The sequence below is a fragment of the Ascaphus truei genome, chromosome 10, assembly GCF_040206685.1.
Source record: "Ascaphus truei isolate aAscTru1 chromosome 10, aAscTru1.hap1, whole genome shotgun sequence".
Classification (NCBI taxonomy): Eukaryota; Metazoa; Chordata; class Amphibia; order Anura; family Ascaphidae; genus Ascaphus; species Ascaphus truei.
In genome coordinates, this window is record NC_134492.1 from 22,239,159 (window position 1) to 22,260,685 (window position 21,527).

The 21,527-nt window shown below is 44.6% G+C and overlaps 1 protein-coding gene across 1 annotated transcript in view; it reads left to right on the top strand.

Moving 5' to 3' along the window:
• ERI3 (ERI1 exoribonuclease family member 3) overlaps positions 1–18,096 on the top strand; it is a 193,567-nt gene extending 175,471 nt beyond the window's left edge. The window contains exon 8 of the mRNA XM_075616200.1: positions 14,686–18,096. Within this exon, the coding sequence (XP_075472315.1) occupies positions 14,686–14,768 (83 nt within the window). The 3' untranslated portion in view covers positions 14,769–18,096. The remainder of the gene's footprint in view (positions 1–14,685) is intronic.
• Positions 18,097–21,527: the final 3,431 nt, after the last annotated feature.

Genomic DNA, 21,527 nt, shown 5'->3' on the forward strand with positions numbered 1-21,527 from the left:
TATGACCTGCTCTAGTGCACAGAGGATGTGTGCATGTATGGCCTGCTCCTGTGCGCAGAGGATGTGTGCATGTATGACCTGCTCCCGTGCGCAGAGGATGTGTGCATGTATGACCTGCTCCCGTGCGCAGAGGATGTGTGCATGTATGACCTGCTCCCGTGCGCAGAGGATGTGTGCATGTATGACCTGCTCCCGTGCGCAGAGGATGTGTGCATGTATGACCTGCTCCCGTGCGCAGAGGATGTGTGCATGTATGTCCTGCTCCCGTGCGCAGAGGATGTGTGCATGTATGACCTGCTCCTGTGCGCAGAGGATGTGTGCATGTATGACCTACTCTTGTGTGCAGAGGATGTGTGCATGTATGTCCTGCTCCCGTGTGCAGAGGATGTGTTCATGTATGACCTGCTCCTGTGTGCAGAGGATGTGTGCATGTATGACCTGCTCCCGTGCGCAGAAGATGTGTGCATGTATGACCTGCTCCCGTGCGCAGAGGATGTGTGCATGTATGACCTGCTCCCGTGCGCAGAGGATGTGTGCATGTATGACCTGCTCCCGTGCGCAGAGAAGCATTGTGCAGAACAGGCAGCGGCATTATTCATTAACCGAAATCTGCCATTTTAACATTGACGGATGGCCCCTCATCCCTCTGAGGCACGCCGCTTGTACAGCCCATAAAGCATGGGGACAGTTTAAATATGGACCTGCTCAGCTCGTGGGCTGCCAGCGATCTGTCTTTCTGCCGGTAGCACAGGTGCAGCCCTGGCTTTGACCAAATGAACACATTTACAGCCTCCCAGACGCTTTGATAACTCACTGATGCTTTTCTATGTTGGAATTTGACCCCTTCAGCACTCGCGGGGCTTTCATGCAGCAGTTCATGTTCAACAGCAAAAAGCATAATCTCTGCCCCTGTGATGCTGCAGTCCTTAAGGACACAAAGTACAACCATACACTGGTTCATTCTTTGGCAGTACAGAGGTGTTAAATTGACCCAGCACAGGTCTTGCCAGGTTGATATTGTTTGGCTCCTCATTGTGTTGCATGTAATGCACTTCAATAACTGACAGGACTGTCCTTCCACACAATAATGGCATTTAGAGGTCATTAGTAAACATAAGCATTTGATGGGGCTGTGTATGTAGCAGCTGGAATCTGTAAACAAAAACAAGTCTCTTATGATAAAAGATATTTTAACCCCCGTAAACTTCACTGCTCATAAATGCGTTTGAAGCCACCCCTCTGGAAATAAGATAGTTATACTCTAGCTTCATTCAGCTCTAGAGGGATCTGAAATTAGTTAGGATCTGGATTAGGATTTTCCATCACTGAACGGGGTACCTTAATTTCCAGGTTTAAAGCACTGCACATTCTTTACCACTGGCCCCCCTTGTTTTGAAGTTTAAATGGAAGCAAGGAAAGACTGCTTCCCAGCATTACTGCACTGGGGGGTCATTATCTTTTGACTCTGATTGGCTGCATTCAGCCAAAAATAGGAGGTATGCGGAGAAGGCCTGAATTCTCAGGAAGTCTCATGATCTCAGGTGTGGGCGAGCGCGTACTTCAACAATATTGGAAAACAGCACCCCACAGGTAGTTGCCACTAAAATTGCCCTTTGTGTCTGTTACTTCCTAGTTCGTCCCATTTAACTCATAGTTGATCATCTTTAATGTTCTGTGACAGTTTTATGTTGTCTTAAAGCAGCAATCCCGTCTGTTTTAGACATTTGATTATTTTTTTCGCTCTGGGACCCGTTTCCTGAGATGCTTACCGTTTCCTGAGATGCTTACCGTTTCCTGAGATGCTTACCGTTTCCTGACATGCTTACCGTTTCCTGACATGCTTACCGTTTCCTGAAATGCTTACCGTTTCCTGAGATGCTTACCGTTTCCTGAGATGCTTACCGTTTCCTGAGATGCTTACCGTTTCCTGACATGCTTACCGTTTCCTGAGATGCTTACCATTTCCTGAGATGCTTACCGTTTCCTGAGATGCTTACCGTTTCCTGACATGCTTACCGTTTCCTGAAATGCTTACCGTTTCCTGAGATGCTTACCGTTTCCTGAGATGCTTACCGTTTCCTGAGATGCTTACCGTTTCCTGACATGCTTACCGTTTCCTGACATGCTTACCGTTTCCTGACATGCTTACCGTTTCCTGAGATGCTTACCGTTTCCTGACATGCTTACCGTTTCCTGAGATGCTTACCGTTTCCTGAGATGCTTACCATTTCCTGAGATGCTTACCGTTTCCTGAGATGCTTACCGTTTTAGTTTGCCACTTTGCTTCCTGAGTTTTCAGCGATGGGCGCCCACAGTTATCCAGTAGGAAGCCGCAATGTCATTGATGGCGGCTTCCTACTGGTCCATGCGAGCCGCAGGATTTTGCAGGCATTTTGAGTTCCTAAAAGGGAGCTTTAACCCCAGCAACTAAAACTATAAGTCGTTCGGGAACTGGGGATTCGGGATCCTGGAGCTAAAAATATCATAGTTCAGCTCCAGAGGAGCCCCGGTTAGGTGAAGAAAACAGCAGTAGGTGGGATTGCAGCTTTAAAGGCTAGGAAGCAGTAAAATGTGACATTATTTTACAATGATCCACAAACCCATTGTAATTTAGACAGCTCAGAAGTTAAAGAAAGCCGCAGTGAGCCCCCAATATACAAAACTACTCATGGGAGTGCACCTTCAATGCGGAAAATGAATTAAAAAGTGAGCTTGATTGAATCTACAATAACCCCTTTTCCTAGGCATAGCAGGCCAGAGTACCTCATGGACTTACTTTGTTTTGCTGCCCTGAGTATTACCCCATACTGCTGGGCTATTTATCCCCCAGCTCCGTCCATCCATGAGAATGGAAGCTATTCTCACACACATGCGCGCTCAGACACAATGTATTTCTGACTTTATGTGCACATTTTTCTTGTCAGACTGACAGACCTGCTAAGTGGATTTCTCCCTCATACACGGACGGATTATCACATTACCTCAATGTCCTACATAAACATATTACTTTATATTCAATAGGCCTAATGAATATAAACTGCTGCCTGCGTTTTTTTTGTTAGATGGCAATGAGGGGGCAACATATAAATTTGTAATAAAAGAAGATATGAAGCTCCCTCCCCCTCACCCCTCCCAGCACCCTGAGTTCAGATAGACTGGAACTGAAAAATCAATGGGTTTATTGTAGGAATATTGTCTATTGATATTGTAATAATAAGACAGGATTGATTTAGGGCCACCCTATGAAGGGTTAGGGTCAGCCATGGGCTAGGGATGGTGAGCTTGGTTATTGCTAAGTGATTCTACGGTTATTCTTTTTAAATATATTATATATCAACACCCCCCTAACCCCCCTAAAAAATATATGTTTTCTCTAGATGATTTTTATATATTGGTTTGGTATGATGCTGTGTTATAAAATTGTACCGTTGTGTCCTTGTTCCAATAACACACAGGCAGAACACACAGGGTGACATTTGGGGCACTATTGCAAAGCAAAGCATGGAGAAATGTCTATGTTGTTGTAATCAAAGGTTCCAGTTGACTTTCATAGTCCCATTTTTTGTTCAAGTTGTCTTTAGTTTCCCCTTTTCATCGTGGTAACATCAAATTGGGAAAATCTGTACTAGATTCCTACTTTGGAAAAGGATTGGGGATTTTTCCCCCCGTCACCTTGATTTTGATATTGCTGCAAAATATTTTCCCATTTATCCACGAGCCACCAGCAAGCCCAGATAAGAATAAATGTTATTGTACTCTTTGTACCATTGCAATGTATGGAAAACTGCACTGGCTGTCTTGTTTTGCGATGTGTTTCACACCCCTTGTGCCAGAAAAGGGGCTCAAATGAATTTGAGAGGATATGGGAAACGATTGTGATGAACTGATTTGGATTTTCTGACCCTCTACAAGGCTTATTTAACCTAGCTGATGTCCCTGACGTTTACCTTGCTCTGCATTGCAATATATTTGCAGGCCCCTCTGACATGGAAGAGATCAACAAGAAATCAGAGATTAAAACACAATATTATCACTATAAAATAATAAAGACGACCAAAATCATAGTTTGCAAGTTTAACGTTCCGTTTCAAAAGTTATTAAACATGTTTTAATTTAAGAAAGAGAAAGTAACAATTGTATAAATGGGGGTTACGTGCCTGAGCATTCAGTTTACTGCTGTGTTGGCTGTTTAAAGCAGCAAAACATGTGAAATCTTATGGGTTAAAAAAAAAAATCTGTTCTGTTGTATTAGATAATAGTGACTGTTTTGTTTGTTTTTATTCAGCTCTTAAAGCCATTTTTAATGAGTTTTAAAGCATCCTTTGATCTCTATAGCTGGTTTTAACCCACCTCCCAAGCAGAGCAAGATCTTTGCAACCCTTTCCTATTTGGGATAATTTGTTGCAAATGTTCCCAGCAGTTTGACTGTAAATGGTAACAAAAGACAATGTTACCTTAGTAATATAAGGATACATTGTAGCTGCTGAATTACACTGACTGAAGCAGCCATTTCATTTAGGCACGCAATCAGGATTTTGACACATTTATAACAGGAGCATCAAACGATTTGCCATCTTAGGTAAGAATGTAGAATTATACATTGTCACGTGCTTTACATATAAAAAGATTTATTTTTTAAAAGTAGAAACGAGTTGGAAAGTAGTATTGCTGCTTTAAGGAATAGATTGTCAGCATACTGGCCACATTGAGTTTTATAGCCAGCATTTCTCCCCAACGGCTCACACGTGTAACGTAACCTGTCGAGCTGTCGCCTGCACTGTGACCGGCCAAAATCTCCCATTCAAGTCAATGGGAGACTGCGACCGTCCGCTTCAGAGCTTATTGAATAAGCCGCTACGTGTGGCTAACATTATTCCGGGGCATCAGTAAATACTTACCCAGGCCCGAGAACCATTATTTTAATTAGAAATCCTGGACTATTGTGAAACAGAATGAGCATGGCTTAAATCAGGGGTGCGCAAACTTTTTAAATTGCGCCTCCCTGCCCTCTTACCTGCTCTCCGGCATCTCTGCGACGTCGCGTTGTCATGGCAATGCGTCACCATTTCACTGCGTTGTCGCTATCAGGATGCAGAAGAGAAGCCGGAGAGAAGGTAATAGGCACTTGCAGAGGCTCCGCGATCTCCCCCAGCAATCAATTTAAATGTTGTGGGGAAGAGCATGGGCCTCGGTTCGGCGCCCCCCAGTTTGCGCACCCCTAGCTTAGATATCGCAAAGTAATGACTGGATCAGAATCTCACGATGAGTGGAACTGGTAATACTTTATGGCACAAACACTGTCCGAAGATCATCATTAAATGAAAGATAATCTTACGTTAAAAAGGTTAACAGGGTTTATTTCTATTGCGATCATGTGTCTCACTCTTGGGATAACTCCACTTCACACTCCTGTTTCATGAAACCCATTCATGTATCAAAGCAGAGCTAGGTTCCACTAACCCTATGAATTGTACAATATTATTAGGAATCAGAGCTATTATCAGATAGTGAATAATTCCCCAGACACTCATCCAGCTACAGCCCGTTTTGTTTTTGCCTTACCGTTTTTGTTTTTGATTAGAGTTTATAAAAAAATCTCTCGTTCTCATATCCCGTGAGCCCAGCCTGTAATGTGTTATTAAATCAGTCGGAGCGGATTACATGGTAAAATCAATGAGGAGCTGTAATTGCATATTAGCAACGTGTTCTACCATTGTTATTGTTTGGGGCTTTTTTTTTTTTGATGTGGGGATAATTATAATAAGCGTGTTTACCTTGCTGTTGATGAGAATCAGTCTCGCTGAGTGATTTAGTGAGCAGGAAGCTGCTGTCTTGGCACAAACCAAGGAAATCTGCAGCCAAGAGTTAGCCGTCTTTGTGACGGGTGATATGACAAGGCCCTCTCACATAGGGGAAAGCACATGGCCCACCATTCTTTCACTACCTGTGCCCACAACAGCCCCATTCCCCGTTTCGCTCCAGATCGATTCATCATATGCTTCAACAAGCCTGAAATGGGAAATAACAAAAAATGTAGGCACACGTGGAAAAAACACGTGAGCTATGTAATTGTTATCCATGTTGTCAAGATATATTACAACAGATTTTTTTATGGGATGAATTGGTAACATTTGCATGTATTAAACCTGCTTAAGACTTAATGGATAGGTACTAGGTCTGTAAAGTCTGTGATCGTTTAGATGTATTGGGACTACAGGTATGTTTAAGAGATGTCGGACTACACAGAGAAAATTTAAAAAAAATCACTCTACATACTTATAACCCACCTCCAAAAGGGATACTAGCAGTGTTAGTGTTTGCGAGGCCCCACCCTGGGTTGCTATGGGGATCCAGACGTCACGCAACAGTATTTAAGGAGAAGGGACTGTTCTGGAAGGTTAGGTTCCAGGAGGACGACGAGAGTAGACACCTGTGTTCTTAAAGTAATAGTATAGACCAGGCCTAATTTATTATGTTATAGACAGGGATAGTAACCTTGTTAGTTAGGATTCCTAGAGAAGACTAAGGGAGTCCAGTATAGTTGCTAAGTGAAACGGCGCGCGACAGAGGGCCTCACTAACGAGGATTCCCGGATGCTGGCGGATCGGCTTTAACCGCTGTTCTGCATTGACATTCCTCTCAGGCTGAAGTGGCAGTTACGATAAAAGCTAAACGTATTTGTTTACGTATAAAGGAACCGCTGGGTTCGCCAATGGGCCTAGTATTACCGAGACAATGAGGTGTGGGAGACGGGGGGGCTGGGTCTTAACACAGTGATCAAACAAGATATGTACCTCCATTCCAGTGTTAAGCGTGGGCACTGATGGAAGAACTGTATTCATGTATGTCTGATGTCAAATACAGTGCAATGTTGTCACAATATGAATGAGCGGCCCCTGTGCTTGGGGATACGAATAAATGACAGTTGTACAATAAAAGTTCCTGGTGCCCATTTTTATACAACCTTTCTACCTCCTCACCCAGCCGCCTGAATCCCAGCACCCTGAGTCAGGGTAATCCATGCGGAGCAGCCATATACACATCACACTGACGTAACCTCCCTTGGATGCCGGAATTGGAGGGTTACATACTGTATGCACATACATTAAGGGAGATAAGTGTAACGTTGTCAGTGTCGGTGATCAGATTGCTATTGATTTGTACATTTCTACATAAAAATGAGCAGCCTCATAGTTGAGGCCCATTCTTCTGCAGAGGAAGACCCAAAGCGAATGCATGCTGGATACAATGTGCCTGGGTTCTTGATATCAATTATATAAGTAGACGAACAACAGATGGGGGAGGAATTTGTCTTCGTGCTTATACAACCATGTTTCCAGTTCTGAAACGCACACATGTAAATATTCTGAGGGTCTATAGTCCAAAGTGAATTGTCGGCTCTTGAATGTCTTTTACATAGGGCAGTATCCTTTTCCTGTGTTGCATAGTGCTTCGTATGTGCCCCTAGTACAGGGGTGCGCAAACTGGAAGGGCACAACATTTTCTATGGAGGGCGCCGAACTGAGCTCCGCACTTAGATAATCCGTACTCTACCCCAAAACATTTAAATTGATTGCCGGGGGACAGCGGGAGCCTCTGTAACTGCCTTTTGCCTTCTCTCCGGCTTTTCCTCCTGCATCTTCTGGAAGCGACGTCAAATTACGACGTATTGCCATGACAACATGATGTCACATGATGCTGCGTTGGTGTGACGTCACAGAGGAGGAGATGCCGGAGAGCAGGTATGAGGGCGGGCGGGCACGACTTAAAACGTTTGCTCACCTCTACCCTTGTATATAGTGCTGATATCCCAGCAATAACTGATGCTCTGCTGAATGGGTTGGTTCTGATGTACAAAGGGCCAACATCCTATGATTAGTGCTGGGAAATGCGTGGAAGGTTCTGTACGCTTTTGCATCTATGGCAAGATTTACAGGAATATGATCGTAAGCCTGACCTTCATGAGATTTTCAGGTGAGTTTAGCTGTAATGCCATTGTAAGAATCCACTGTTGGCTACCACCAGATATTATTGAGAGATACACAGAGATCTTCCAGAGGAACGTGGAACCATACGATCACAGTCCTTTTAGCTTGACTATAAACTGGATTTTAACTAATGATATCCAAACTTCCGCACCAAAACAAACTGATTAGTTAGGGCGGTGTAGTCTTCCATAAAATGATCTTGCATAAAAATCCATATGTTTTATTGTATGCTGAAGTCATGCAATAAAAATAAGTCACTTGAACCAAAAACTGCCACACAAGTAGAAAGTTTTTCCTTCTCTACAGCACCCTAACTCATAGAAACACAAACCACACACTGTGTACTACTCAGTATACATCTCTTGTTGCATTAACATTTGTTTCCCTCCCATCCAAACCACATAATATCGACCTGTTTGGGCCTGATGATATGGAAGTTCACGTCAGCCTGTTGTCTGGCTGACTTCTCCTTTCTCAGTGGGTCAGAGAGCAGGAATGAGTGTGTGTAATCCCTCAGTCACTGCTAATCCCTGCTACTCACCTACGTGAGAATGGGAGTTTGCTAGTTCACTATGCGCATTGCTTCAATATTCACACGAGCCAATCTTCTGCATGTCTCCTTGAATTGCTTTTAGCCCGGGGTTGTTTAAAGCAAGCTGCGAAGAGATAATACAGGTATCACTGTTATTACACATAAGTCTCACGTTAGAAAGCTGCGTTGCGACATTTGCAATGTGCCGTTTTTATTGCATGATAATAGTATTGTTTCATTTCGGCACTGTAATACCCCATGTACCATTCAACAACCAACAGCTGTCTCGTCATTTCTCATACTTTGAGAGGCAGTGGGATTTGTGAGCATGATAAAATGAATCAAGGTTCATTGATATTATATATTTGTATATTGACAATCTTGGAATCAATTTCTTCCATTCTCCCTTCTTTAGAGTTCCCAGGTCTCTTCTCAAAAGATTGGGGAATCCCTTCACTGCAGTCACTCCCACCCCCCTTCTTGGAGGCTTTGTCTTCCCCTCTATTTCCAGTTGGGTTATGTCACTGTCCTGTCCATATCTTTCTCTCTGACACAGTAAAACGTGGGACGGTGACTGGGCTATGGAATTGATTCTTTGTAATTAGGGGAAGGTGTTGCAATGTAATCTACTATATATTTTGGAAAGTTGTTGGTGTGTTCGCTATGCATTTGGACACCTCTTAAGATATCGTAACCACATTTTGCATGATGATTCCTGAGATCAAGGAACAGGTTTTTGACTGTGTTTGGATAAAATTGGATATATTATATTTTTATTCCACGAGTTATTACAATTTCTCAAGCAAGTCAGCCAGTAGGTGTTGTAGCTGGCAGGCTATGTATCTGGCATGTGACATCATACTGGTGACATCATACTGCACATTAGCTATAAAGTTTACACAGAAAGCAGACGAAGAAAGAAAGAGAGAAGAAGGTAAGAACGCCGGAGGAGAGAGGCGGAAAGAATTGGGGACATCATAAGGTATTAAAGGAAAGGGATGGGATGTGCGCGGGGGGGGGGGGGGGGGGCGGTGTTGAGGAGGGGTGGGATAAGGTTGTTTCTTAGAATTCCTGAGCAATGCCGGCTGCTTTCAGCGAGTGCAGAATAAAACAGGTGTAATTATGAACATGTATGTGTGTTCCCTGACTCACCTGTCACTAGAGACCTACAACCCAATGTAAAACGCCCCCCGCAAAAACGTTAATTTCCTTCACTGCTCTGCCAACCAACTTGTTTTTCCCCCGTAGACAAATTGTAATACAGCGATTGCTTGTTCTGTAAACAATGTGATGCGAAAATGTGACATTTGCATAATTTAGAAGAAAAAAAGTACATTAGTTGTATGCTGTGATATCATCTTTCATGGGCCCAACATGTCTACTGCTCATAGCTGAAATTGTAATGAACCCTCAGGCCGAGTCCATGGTATCGGAGCTCCGCGCGGGGCGCGATCAGATTGCCTTAAGGCATTGACCGCACCCATAGACTGGGCGGCGGCAGGAGGGGGAGTTGAAACTGATTTCTTGGCGCAACATGCAGGTCACGTGAGCAGTGGGCCAAATGAGGGCGAACCAGCTCCGTGACGCCCCATAGCATGCCCCCCACAGTGCATCTACCTTGGACAGGAAAAGCACCCACTTCACGCGGGTGACGTCACAGCCTCCGCACGGGCGTAGGCACCATGGCCCGGGCCTCACAGGTTTGAGGCACAGGGAGATAGAGAATTGCTCCAATGTTACACATAGCTGACACTGGGACTGTGACCCGGGCCTCCCACTTCAGTGATCTGTCATTTCATGGTTTTCAATGGAACCAGTTTAATTAGTATTATACCTGGTAATTCATCAGGGGCCTGCAAATGCACAGTGTGTCTGCTGCTGTAATACCAAAGGAGTTAAAAAGACAGAGGCCTGTTTACTAACGCCCTGCATCACGGGGACCCTAAATCCTCCCCCCTCCTTTGTTTGCCATTCCAGGCGGAGTAGCTCATTGGAGAAGGTGAAACAAATCAGCCCATTATGAAGAGTTAATGCCTTCTGCTGACCCTCTGTCTCCTTAGCAGGGCCCTGCAGCCAGCGAAGTCTCTGCTCTGTAATGGAGCCGGGCGCTGTCACTGCAGAGAGATGATCTCCAGAACTGTACAGTCCAATTCATTGCTAAGTTATTGGGGACATAACCCTGTCCATTAGCTAAAAATTACTGAAATGACTTCTCCTCGTCCTGCGCCTGCGGGGCTCTGTCATACGCGGAAATTTAACTGGACCTGGAATGCTTTGCTCCAGGGCTATGGGAGAGCTTTAAGTTTAATTAAAAGTTTTTTTTTCTTCTAGGTGACCTTAACTTTACGCGTATATGTGACTGTCCTCTGTATCCTCGCTGACATCCACTTAGACAGATACACACATTGTCATGCTTATACACTTTTACATAGTCACTGCCTTATTCATACACAATAATATTCATACACACACTAACACATTTGCACAATTATGAATATATGCACATAGGGTTTTGTGCGGTTTTGAACCGGACAGCCCGGGATTTTGCCCCTGCGTCCGGTATAAAATGAAAGGTAATACCGGCCATGTATGTGTTCGGTATTACCTCTCTCTGAACGCGGGGTGGTCCAGCGGCTGGTCAGGGCAGTTGCTGCCATGCCCGGCTCTCCCCCGCTGCAGGCTTCTCTCCCCTGCCTGTCCCACGCCGAGGTGCTGTGATGCTGACGCAAGCCGGGTCCTCTGACATCAGCGCCGGAAGTCAGCTGGGCTTCCGGCGTGACAGGGAGGCCCGGCGCGAGTCAGCCTTAAATATCTCGGCGTGGGACAGATAGGGAGAGAGAAGCCTGCAGCTGGGGGAGAGCCGGGCATGGCAGCAACTGCTCTAACTGATTTTTTTTGGTATGTATTTGGGGGGGTGTGAGGGTATTTTTTTAACTTGTATTGGTAGGGGGGGTCGCATCTTTTACCATTGTGTCCAGTATTTTTGGACAAGCCACCTGGCAACCCTATATGCACACAACACACACACAGTACAGTGTCCATACAGTGTAACGCATAAGGGGAGTGATTTTTTGTAGATATAGGTGTATTGTAGCATCAGGGACTCCACAAAGGAGAATTGTGATGTCACCAAATTTCCTGCACGAATCACTACTTTTTCCTATGTTGGTGCAGTAATGAAACCCCCCACCCCGTGCAGGTAATCATTCTAATTTGTTTCTTTTATTTTTGGAACCTCTCATTTGGAGATACCACGTCCTGAAACCCAGGGATGTGTAAAAATGGCTGCTAGGGATATCCATAGCAGCTGCAGAAGTCACACAAAAATACAATATTAATTAACATAATTAGGAACGGTGGGCGAAAAAATAAGGTGCATCCTCACAAAATAAGGCTGTATTAACTTGGGTCTTAATGAATTGTGAAGGGGAATTGCTGCTTTAAAAAGGAATATACGTGCACAGCGTAACACATTAACCGAACGGCACACTCACAAATATACTAGTGTTGCTGCTAGCATTGTGTTACCGCTGGGGTCAGGCTGCTTCTACTGAAATCCTAGAGCCGTCACTTCCATTGTGATCACTAACGTTTAAATGTGTTAACATTGAGGGGTCATCATGTCATGAGAAATGTGTTATCCCTAACATATCCTCCTATTACAGCACAGAGCATAGGGTTGTAACTGGGGAAGCATGAAATGATGAGGGTTGTTTATTAGTGCTGAGTAATGCTCTGTGTACCCTGTTGATGTAGGGTAGTTGCATGACGCTATCGTGCGTGGTTTATCGGTACTTTATTAGTGAGTTTCCACGTGATCAGTGGTCCGTCCTTGTGTCATTTGAGACACCAACCGTGGGTTACACTTTGATTTCAAAACTTTTCATTGCCAGAAACACCGCATGTTTTAGATCTTAAGTGCTACCCGTGTTCTGCTGTTAGAGCAGTGTCTGGCGACCACGGGGACTGCATTGTCCTCTGTAGGATGGCATAATGTTATTGCTAGTAAAGTGTTAGCACTGTGATATCAGGGTGTAAAGGTTTTGGCGTTGTGACCCGATTCTGCAGCTTATATTCTCCAGTCGCGAGGCTTTGATATCATATGACAAGTATCTATCTATCTGTAGGTTTAGGGTTAATGGTCCATAGAAGGTCAGTTCCCGCTTCTTCCTCTCTTCCCCCTCTTGACCCTTTCTTAGTTTTGCACCTCCTGTTTTGTACTCCTTTTTCTGCAGTCCCTACCTCCAAAACACAGTAAAACAAAATAAAAAGTGAGGGCCAAAGAGTGGCCATTTATACGCTCCCCCAAATCCTGGAATATACAAGCAGATATTCACAAAAATGCCAGAGCATTTAGTCACTGACTGTTTCATTACACTCGCTGTCCCCTTGCTTCCCTCAGCACTTCACTGCTTTTCACAATCAATAAGAAATGTAAATAGTTTCCAATAGTGTCCGAGAGGTTTTTGGGGTAGAGACAGAAGATGGAAGAACCTATAATGATCAGGTTGGAATAGAAGCCCTGCTGTGTTGTCTGGCGCTATGGGAAGCCCTGTGATACTGCATGCCTGCCAGAAGCCCCCTGCTCCTTCTATCCTGAGCACCTCTCTTTGCTACCAGACAGCACTTGTGTCTCCTAGACAGTGAAATATGGCCACAATTAGCCCGGATACAGTTCAATTATGATAAACAGCGCTCGCACCCTTTAAGCCGTGATTAAAAGGCCTCCCCCTTTGATAGAGAGACCTAATTTCACATTATTATCGCCTGGGCTTGATTATAAAGCACTCTGCAGGTTTACAGGGAAGAGATGGATGTGGAGTCTTCTTTATCATTTACACATCAGTAGGAACACAGCCTCCTCTCCCCCTGAACATTCATTTTCATTTTTTTTTTCTCCCTTATTAAAGCTGCTTTTGCTGTCCCTTCTCCTCTCCCTACATATGGTGCCTCTCCCTCCCCATGCATCACACACACACACACACACACACACCATGGCACTGCCTCGCCGCCTGCCACACACAAGTTGGCAAAGTCACCCTTACGGTAACAGCTTGATAAATGGCCGCGGCGTAATGAAATGGAGACATCAAGGCGTGGGGGCGAGGAAGAAAAAGCGGTAATCCGACAGAACGCAGCTGTCCCAAAACGGAGGGGAGAGGGAAGAAGGATGGCCGCCTCTGCCGTGTTCTGTCAAGGGAGAAATTACACATTTACTTTTGCTTTTTCTTAAGGAGACGGTCCCCATAGATCAAAACATGGATTTACAAGCCAATTTCCAACATGAAATATAGACAGCAGGAATCAATTTAAAGCCAGGGTTCTATTTTAGAGGCTGCTGTTGTCCCGCCTGTGCAGCCCTCCTCCTTCAGTGAATAACATTGTCGTCGTCCCCCGTCCCCCATTCTTCAAATATCCCTCTTCTCTTTAACCCCAGAACCTGCTCATTCTGCACAGTGTGTGCAGACTTTGGGGGATATGGGAGAGTTCAAAATATATATAAATAAGGAAATGAACAGCGCTCAGGAGATGAATGGGTGGCCCTCTAATAATATGTGCATGGGCGTACAGAGTTTGCATCATTAAAATACTATACAAAGTGGCCTTTATTATAAGGTCATTAAGAATGTGGGCATTACAGGGAAACCATAAATACTCACATTTATTACAGGACCTCTACGAAGGTGTGGGTAACTAATTTGACTATAGTACTGAATTATCATTACCATGGCCAGGGATATCCTTAAAACTTAAGCTGCTGGTGGCCCATGAGGACTGGCCACTCTTGCCATACACAGTGGTCCTTTTAAGAAATCCATAAAGAGCAGGCGACACCAGAAGGGCATATGTAGATATAGTTACAGTGTCGGCGTTATCAGAAACCATAAACTAAATCTGTGGAGGGCTGAGGAGGACAGAAGTGCAATATAAGTGCAAGCTACGTCTATAGAGGACTTCAGCTGGGTTATGTTTTGTTTTATTACACACTGTGTGAACATAGAGATGGACAAGGAGTGTAAGTAAAGGAACATTCAGTTTAATGGAATGCTCTATCAGGACTTGTGGAGTCCCTATACAGTATATGAACAGAGGTGTTGTATGTGTAAGTGGTCACAGTGCTGTTTTTCTATAGCTGTATGACACGTTTTTCTCTCTCACCCTCAGATGACTGCAGGAACATCGCTAACATCATGAAGACGCTGGCTCACCGAGGCTTCATCTTCAAGCAGACCTCCAGGCGCATCTGATGTCCTCGGAGGCGGGGATGGGGGGGTGGGCTGTGGGGCGGGAGTGGGGCAGGAGGCTGCATGTAGCGCTTCCCTTACCGCGTGTTCCAATGGGAGGACAGACAAGATACAGGACTCAAGGCGGAGGGGCACAACAGCTTGATAGTTACGGACTGACTGCCGGCAAGAAAAAAGAGCCATGGCTGTAAATACCCACCATGGAAATCTGATACATTGCATCTATGTACCGTGCCACTCCGCCCCCTCTCTGTCAACCCCTTAAAATACTGCAGCATCTCCAATCCACATCCATCCTAAACCTTACCCCTCCCGGTTTTGGGAAGGAATAGGAAAACATTGGGAGGGGGGGACATAAAATAAAGTTGTCACCTGGCTTCAGATTTCCTAAACCGGTTCAGATTGTGCAGGTTTATATCAGGGCGTTAGATTAAGAAACCCAAACTGGCAGGCACATCCCTTTTAAATGGATAATGCTCCCATTGACCGCTTCTAAGAGCTGGACTTGTTTGGGGAACTCTGAAGACAGGCAGGTTATCTAACGTTATTGTGAGACTGCTTGGGGGAGAAGTAATTGGGCTGATATATAACTGGGTGTAGGTTGGAGGAAATTACTGTTCCTATAGGTGAAATGGGGAGGGGGTTCTAACTCAGACCTTTTCCACCCACACCACTGCATGTTACACACAAATAATACGACTGGAGAAAGTAGTAGGCCCTATAAACAGGTCTGAGTGTGAGTGAGACTGGCCATTGCTAGTGGCGACATGGGGCACAGAACTCCCTTTCATTTTATTGTAGGTGCTCGTATTGGGTATCTTCCCTGCTGCCATCATGTGTCGCATGTTCAGAAGTCCCTTATTGCTCTGTGGGTTTCTTCAGAAAGACACATCCCTCATTGCTCTACCTGACAACACCACAGGCTCTCATATATCCATTCTTACTGCTCATGTTTGCTCTTAAATACTTGTTGGTTAACCCACTTAACGTTGGAGAGGCCAGCATTGCATTGCGGCATTGTATTGCTCTGTATGCCCATCAGTCAACTAAGGCGGGGGTGCTCAACTCCAGTACTCAAGCGCCCTCTCCCCCCAAAAGGTCAGGTTTTCAGGACAGCCCAGCATCAGCACAGTGGCTCAATCAGTGGCTCTGTCGAAGACTGAGCCTGTGATTGAGCCACCTGTGCTGAAGCAGGGACTAATTGAGCCACGTGCTGCAGCTGGGATATCCTGAAATCCTGACCTTTTGGGAGGCTTGAGGACTGGAGTTGAGCACCCCTGAATTAAGGCAAGTTTGCAAATTTCTCCTCCCAACACATTTGATAAATGTTAAGATATAACAGATTAAGTGTGATACGCCTGCTTTTTGTTGGACGGAGGTAGTGAATGTGAAGGACAGTTCCCTGGTCATAATACTATATTGGGTACATTTGGACAGGGTAATGAGTGATCATATTGGGAGACGTGTTGCTATGTGAACACGTGAACATAATTTCAATGTGAAATGTGACACAGATTTCATCTTTAAAATACATGCATTATTGTGGCACTAAAATATGTCGGTGACCAATGCACATTTTCATCATTGTTTTGCTCTTGGTCTAGCTTGTTTTGTACAGCGAATCTCTGTACAAAGAGCAGATAAAGTTTGGGACTCTTCATTCCCCTCAGTCTCAGAACCACTGATTCTGTGAAGTCCATAAAAGAAAGTACTGTACCAGCTGGGATGCGACTTCGCAAACTGAAAATATAATGACTTTTAGTATGGGCAGAACACATCCCGCTACTGCACTCTGCTGTCCCAAGTGTGAGAAAGGGCACGTTATGTATATCTCCTTTTATAGGACACAAATAAAAACGTGGAGTTCTTGTTAAACCCCCTACCAGTAGACAGGCTCTGCAACCTTCTCTAGCAATGCCATATGGATCTGCAACACATTAATGTGCAGTGCATTGAAAGGGGCCAAGGGATAAAGAGAAACCAAGTGTCCAAGAGGTAAGCTTATGTTCTGTTCTGATACAAGAATCTCATTACTGCTAGCTAGGCTAGTAGGCTAGCCAGCAATGCTTTGCTGGTCTTTCTAATATCCAGTGGGTCAAATGAGTAATTCACAGTAAGAGAAGAATAAGTTTCTGTCTGTTTGAGGGGGGACATTGAACATTTAGTTACACTCTTCCTTCTCCCCCAGTATGTCAAGCTTTCCCTTCAGATTTCCCTGTGTGCATGAATGGGGATCGCCATAAAGACGAGCTGTGCTTACTTTTTTGTAAAGTGATGTCTGTATTCGCTGACACTCATCCAAGCCTCTAAAAAAAAGCCTGTTCACTCCAGCTGTGCAAGGGGACACAACCCGAGCTTCAATCAAGGAGGAAGTGGTTGATAATGTCCGTGTATTACAGTATGCTCATTTACACCAGTGGAAGGCAAGCTACTGTAGTAAAACAGCCATATGTGCAGCCCTTAGATACAGCAGCAACTAAAGTTTAGTAACTTGGACATTTCAATGTAAAAGTAGCATTTAAGTCAATGTTGGACGTGTTATGTTACTATTAAATGTCATGTCCCTGTGACAAATGCCCATATTTACTAATCGGTGTCATGCCACAAGACACCTTCCAGCAAGTCACTAGAATGGGCCTTAAGGTGTCTCATGGAATAGCACTGCTTGAATACGGCCCAATGTGTCCATCAGTGGATGTGACCTAGAAGAATGGTGCAGACTAGGGATTTTGGACACAGGCAGAAGGGGTCACATGTTAATCGTTTTAGGACTCATGCAGCCAAAAGTTGCCTCCCACTGATATACATGCAAGGTAATCAAATTACAGTAATGTTCCTGTCCCCTTCATGGTCACTGATAAACAGCTGTGTCCCTTGTGTCTGTCTAACTGGAGTCACCGAACATGGATTTCCCACTATTTGAAGAAATGTATGTTTCATTCTTGTCCATTTTTTCAAAAGATAATGGGTATGTGGGTAAATGGAGACAAACACAAGGCTGGCACAGACTGTGGACAGCTTATTAAAACAAGCTTTGTTAATGCCTCAAAAGGTCATAAACGTTAGCTTAGCCCTTTTTAAACATGTCTAGTTGTGCCCCTGCCTCCATGAGTTTCCTTCCTTAGCCTCCTACCCCTCACTTGGCTGATAATCCCTTTAAGAAATGTCCCATTTCCGAGATGCGGTGATATCATGGCAAACTGCAGCAGGGAAAAAACATGGAGCCGAAGTCCTTACTGGTCCATCGAATGCACGGCGGGTGTTGTCGCTCCAGTTAAGTGAGAAATAAATAAATAAAATAAACGAAAAATAAAAAGAAGTGAAGACAAAACCATGCGGTCTTGGTCATTGTCCAGTTCCATCGTTCACACTGTGAATAGGCCACTTCAATAACGGAAAACAACTAAAAGAACTGAAGCTTTTGCAGACCCTGATGGCTTGAGTGCTGTGTGTGTGTGTTTTCTGCAAGGAGGCCGTGTGCATGCTTCATATTCAGGTCAGATTTATCTGCAATGCTAAGTAGGCAGTAGTTGAAGTGTGAAAGACTCTCCAATTGTCCTCCATTTTTGTTCTAACATTATATATATGGAATAACACTTTTTGAATGGTACCTAGTAGTGGGCGTTGCCACTATGTTCTATGTGGCCCTTCAGTTACTGCACCTCTTCCCGTGCTGAAGGTTTTGACGCCAGTATTTGTTTTCTGATGTATGGCGTTGGCTTAAATCTACACTTGCATAGCAACATGTAGAAAACCACAATAGCCCCGTGGAATAAAACATAGAAAGTATCCACGTGTCTGCGCAGTAATTCTGACAGAGTATTTAAATATTCATTAGCCCTGCACTATCTTCGTTTTCTATTTGACACTTTCATAGCAGCCACATGCAAAATATAGCATTTAATCCCAATCCAGTAGTACAAATGAAATGGAAAGACCTAATTGGATACAGCTTCCAACTGTATATGTACTATTCAGGCAATGCTGCGTATTATAATGAGTAGACTGTGGCCCCTATTCAACATGCTATTGGGTCGCCATTCCATGCTGGAGAAGATTTTGGTCCTATTCATTTGAAGACTGCATCAAAGCATATTGTATAGGAACCCATCTGTGTTCCTTATCTGCTGAAGACTTACTGTATTTATGGTCATTTGCATATTCCTGACCAGAATCTGCAGGACAAATCCCGTGTGATATTATAGAGTGATTTTTTCACCTGGGGATCCATGGCCGCCAAGCCCAGCAGCAGAAACCAGGCGGCTCCCCAGATAAGCATCGGCCCGGTCACAGATCTTTCCTCAACTTGCTCCTGTCGGCGCCAGAACTCACCGCAGAGATTTGTCCCACGTGCCGGCAGCTCCCTTTAAAAAAAAAAAAAGCGTGCGTACGAGAGTGTGTGTAAGGGGGAGTGCGTGTGTAATGGGGGGGCGGGTTTGCACATGTAACATGGAGCGTGTGTGCAAGGGGGAGAGCTTGCATGTGTGGGAAAGTGTAAAGGGGGGGAAGATGTGTATTGATAAGGGGGACTGTGTGTGTATATATGTATATATATATATATATATATATAGGAGAGTGTATGTGAAGTGTCTGAGAGGGAGTGGAGGGGGGAGAGATGAGAGAGTTGGGGTTCCACAGAATTTAATTCTAGGGTTCCTTAACCAAAAAAGGTTGAAAACCAATTTTAGAGACTGGAACAAGTTTAGGCAAGGTGTGAGAAATAGCACAGAACAAACAAATGAAAGCCCAATCCAGGATTCACGGTCTTCACCTTCCATAAGGACTGAAAAGGTTCTTCAAACACCCAAGCCAAGGACTTTAGATCCTTTTACCAGCAACTCAGCTTTCCACTCCACCGACCTGCACCTGAAAGATGGAGAGAGTTGTCAGTTCTCCATCTCCCAGCCTCTGATGTCCATGTCATGATGATGTACTGGTTGGTGGTGTAGCTTGGAAGCGAGTTACTTTACCACACAGCGTGACCTTCCATTTAGTGTAGGGAAACACGGGAGCCAAGTCATTAGAGGCATTTGCACAGTCAGGGCAAGGGTACAGGACCTTTGCATAAAGAGATCATTTATCAAAGCTGGGGGGCAAGACACCAAACCCCTCTGCTGGAAGAGCCAGTAATGAATTGAGCGCAATTAAAGCATTTCCTAGCTTTTATTCACTTTAGGGGTTACATTACCATCAGATGTGGATGATTATTGTAAATGCCTTATGTACCTTATTGCACTTATATGACATCTCCACACTATACATACAATGCGTATAGGAACCCTCGTTTCTTGTTGGCCTTCCTACAGTACATGACAGGAATGCCTTAAAGCGGTGTTTCATGTTGAGAGCTCTTCCTGGAAATGAGCATGTTACCAAATAAGGCAGCGAGATAATGACATAATAACATACAAATAGTAAGTGTTCACATACACAAGGTAAGAAGGACGCTACTCCAAGAAAGGAACATCTCCCCCCACCCCAAATTTTCTTCCCACGGGCAGGTGAGCATTAGGATCGTCTAGAAACACATCCATGCGCACGCTTTTTTTCTTTCTTCAGTTTTTTCCATTTTCTCTGTTTTGCCCCCTCCCTCCGTCCTACCCCTGTCCCTAAAAACCCAGAACAGCCATCAGGTGACAAGCACGCTAGCTGGACAGTGGTGTAGTCTAGGGCCCTGTATTTGTTCTGGTTAGCGTTGTTAAACCAAACTCGCTATGTCATTTAATGTATTAACGCTAAATGTGAAAGGCTCGCAGTGCCCTAAAAAGAGGTGGATGGCACTGAAGGACCTCAAAAAATAGAGGCTGTCATGGAACAAGGACTACATTTCTGACTCGCCTCCCTCTCTCCTTTGCAGCTTCTGCCTGTCAGATCTTATTCCCAGCTGCATGGAGTTTGCACACACATACTGTGCCTGTGTAACTTGCAACAATGTTGCATTTCTTGCCTCGGCATGGAATCAGTGAGCTGCTACTGCAGTTTCTGAGATCCTCACCAGAATGGGCTAGTCTGCCCCCCCTCCTGTTTGTTCAGAGATAGTCTGCCCCTAGACTATTCCTTTACCCACACTGCCCCTCACTTCCTTTTCCACCCAGGAGACAGTGAGTACAAGACCCTTCTCTGTTCATCCCCCATGGTGAGGCCATCTCTTTTTACCGGTTTCTAACTAATAATCACCACTACCTACCATCCACAAGTATCTGTATCCTGCTGCCTTTTCCCAATAAAGTGGAGGAAATATTACAGGGCTTGGAGTGATTTAAAAGGGAACTGAGTTAATGCTATCGGGAGCCATTCACACATCAAACGTGACCCTGGCTTCAGAAAAGAGGCCGCCATTCTCCTTCTGCAGGAGACCATTATGGGGAGGACCAAGCTTTTAAAAGGCGCCTTCTTTCGCTAAATTTGTTGGACACCTGGAGGGAACTGAACCCATATATTAGGGATTCCTGAACGACATGCAATAACTTCCAAAAGGTCTGGCTACCCTGGACTTTTTACGCAGTTAGTCCATACGTGGACTTAAACGCCCTATGTCTGTAAACTACTCATTTTGAATCTCTAAACAGGTTGGGTCATACCAAGGGATCACCTGGTATTAACTTGAATTGCCAGCTAAATTGAATGAATGCGATGATCCAGGCACCTTAGAAATGGGCCCCGAGGTAGGATTAGGAGCCTCCCCAGACTGTCCGCAAACTAAGAATGTACGGTACATTCTGTATATAATGTACCGTACACCGATGTTTCACTGATGTGCTG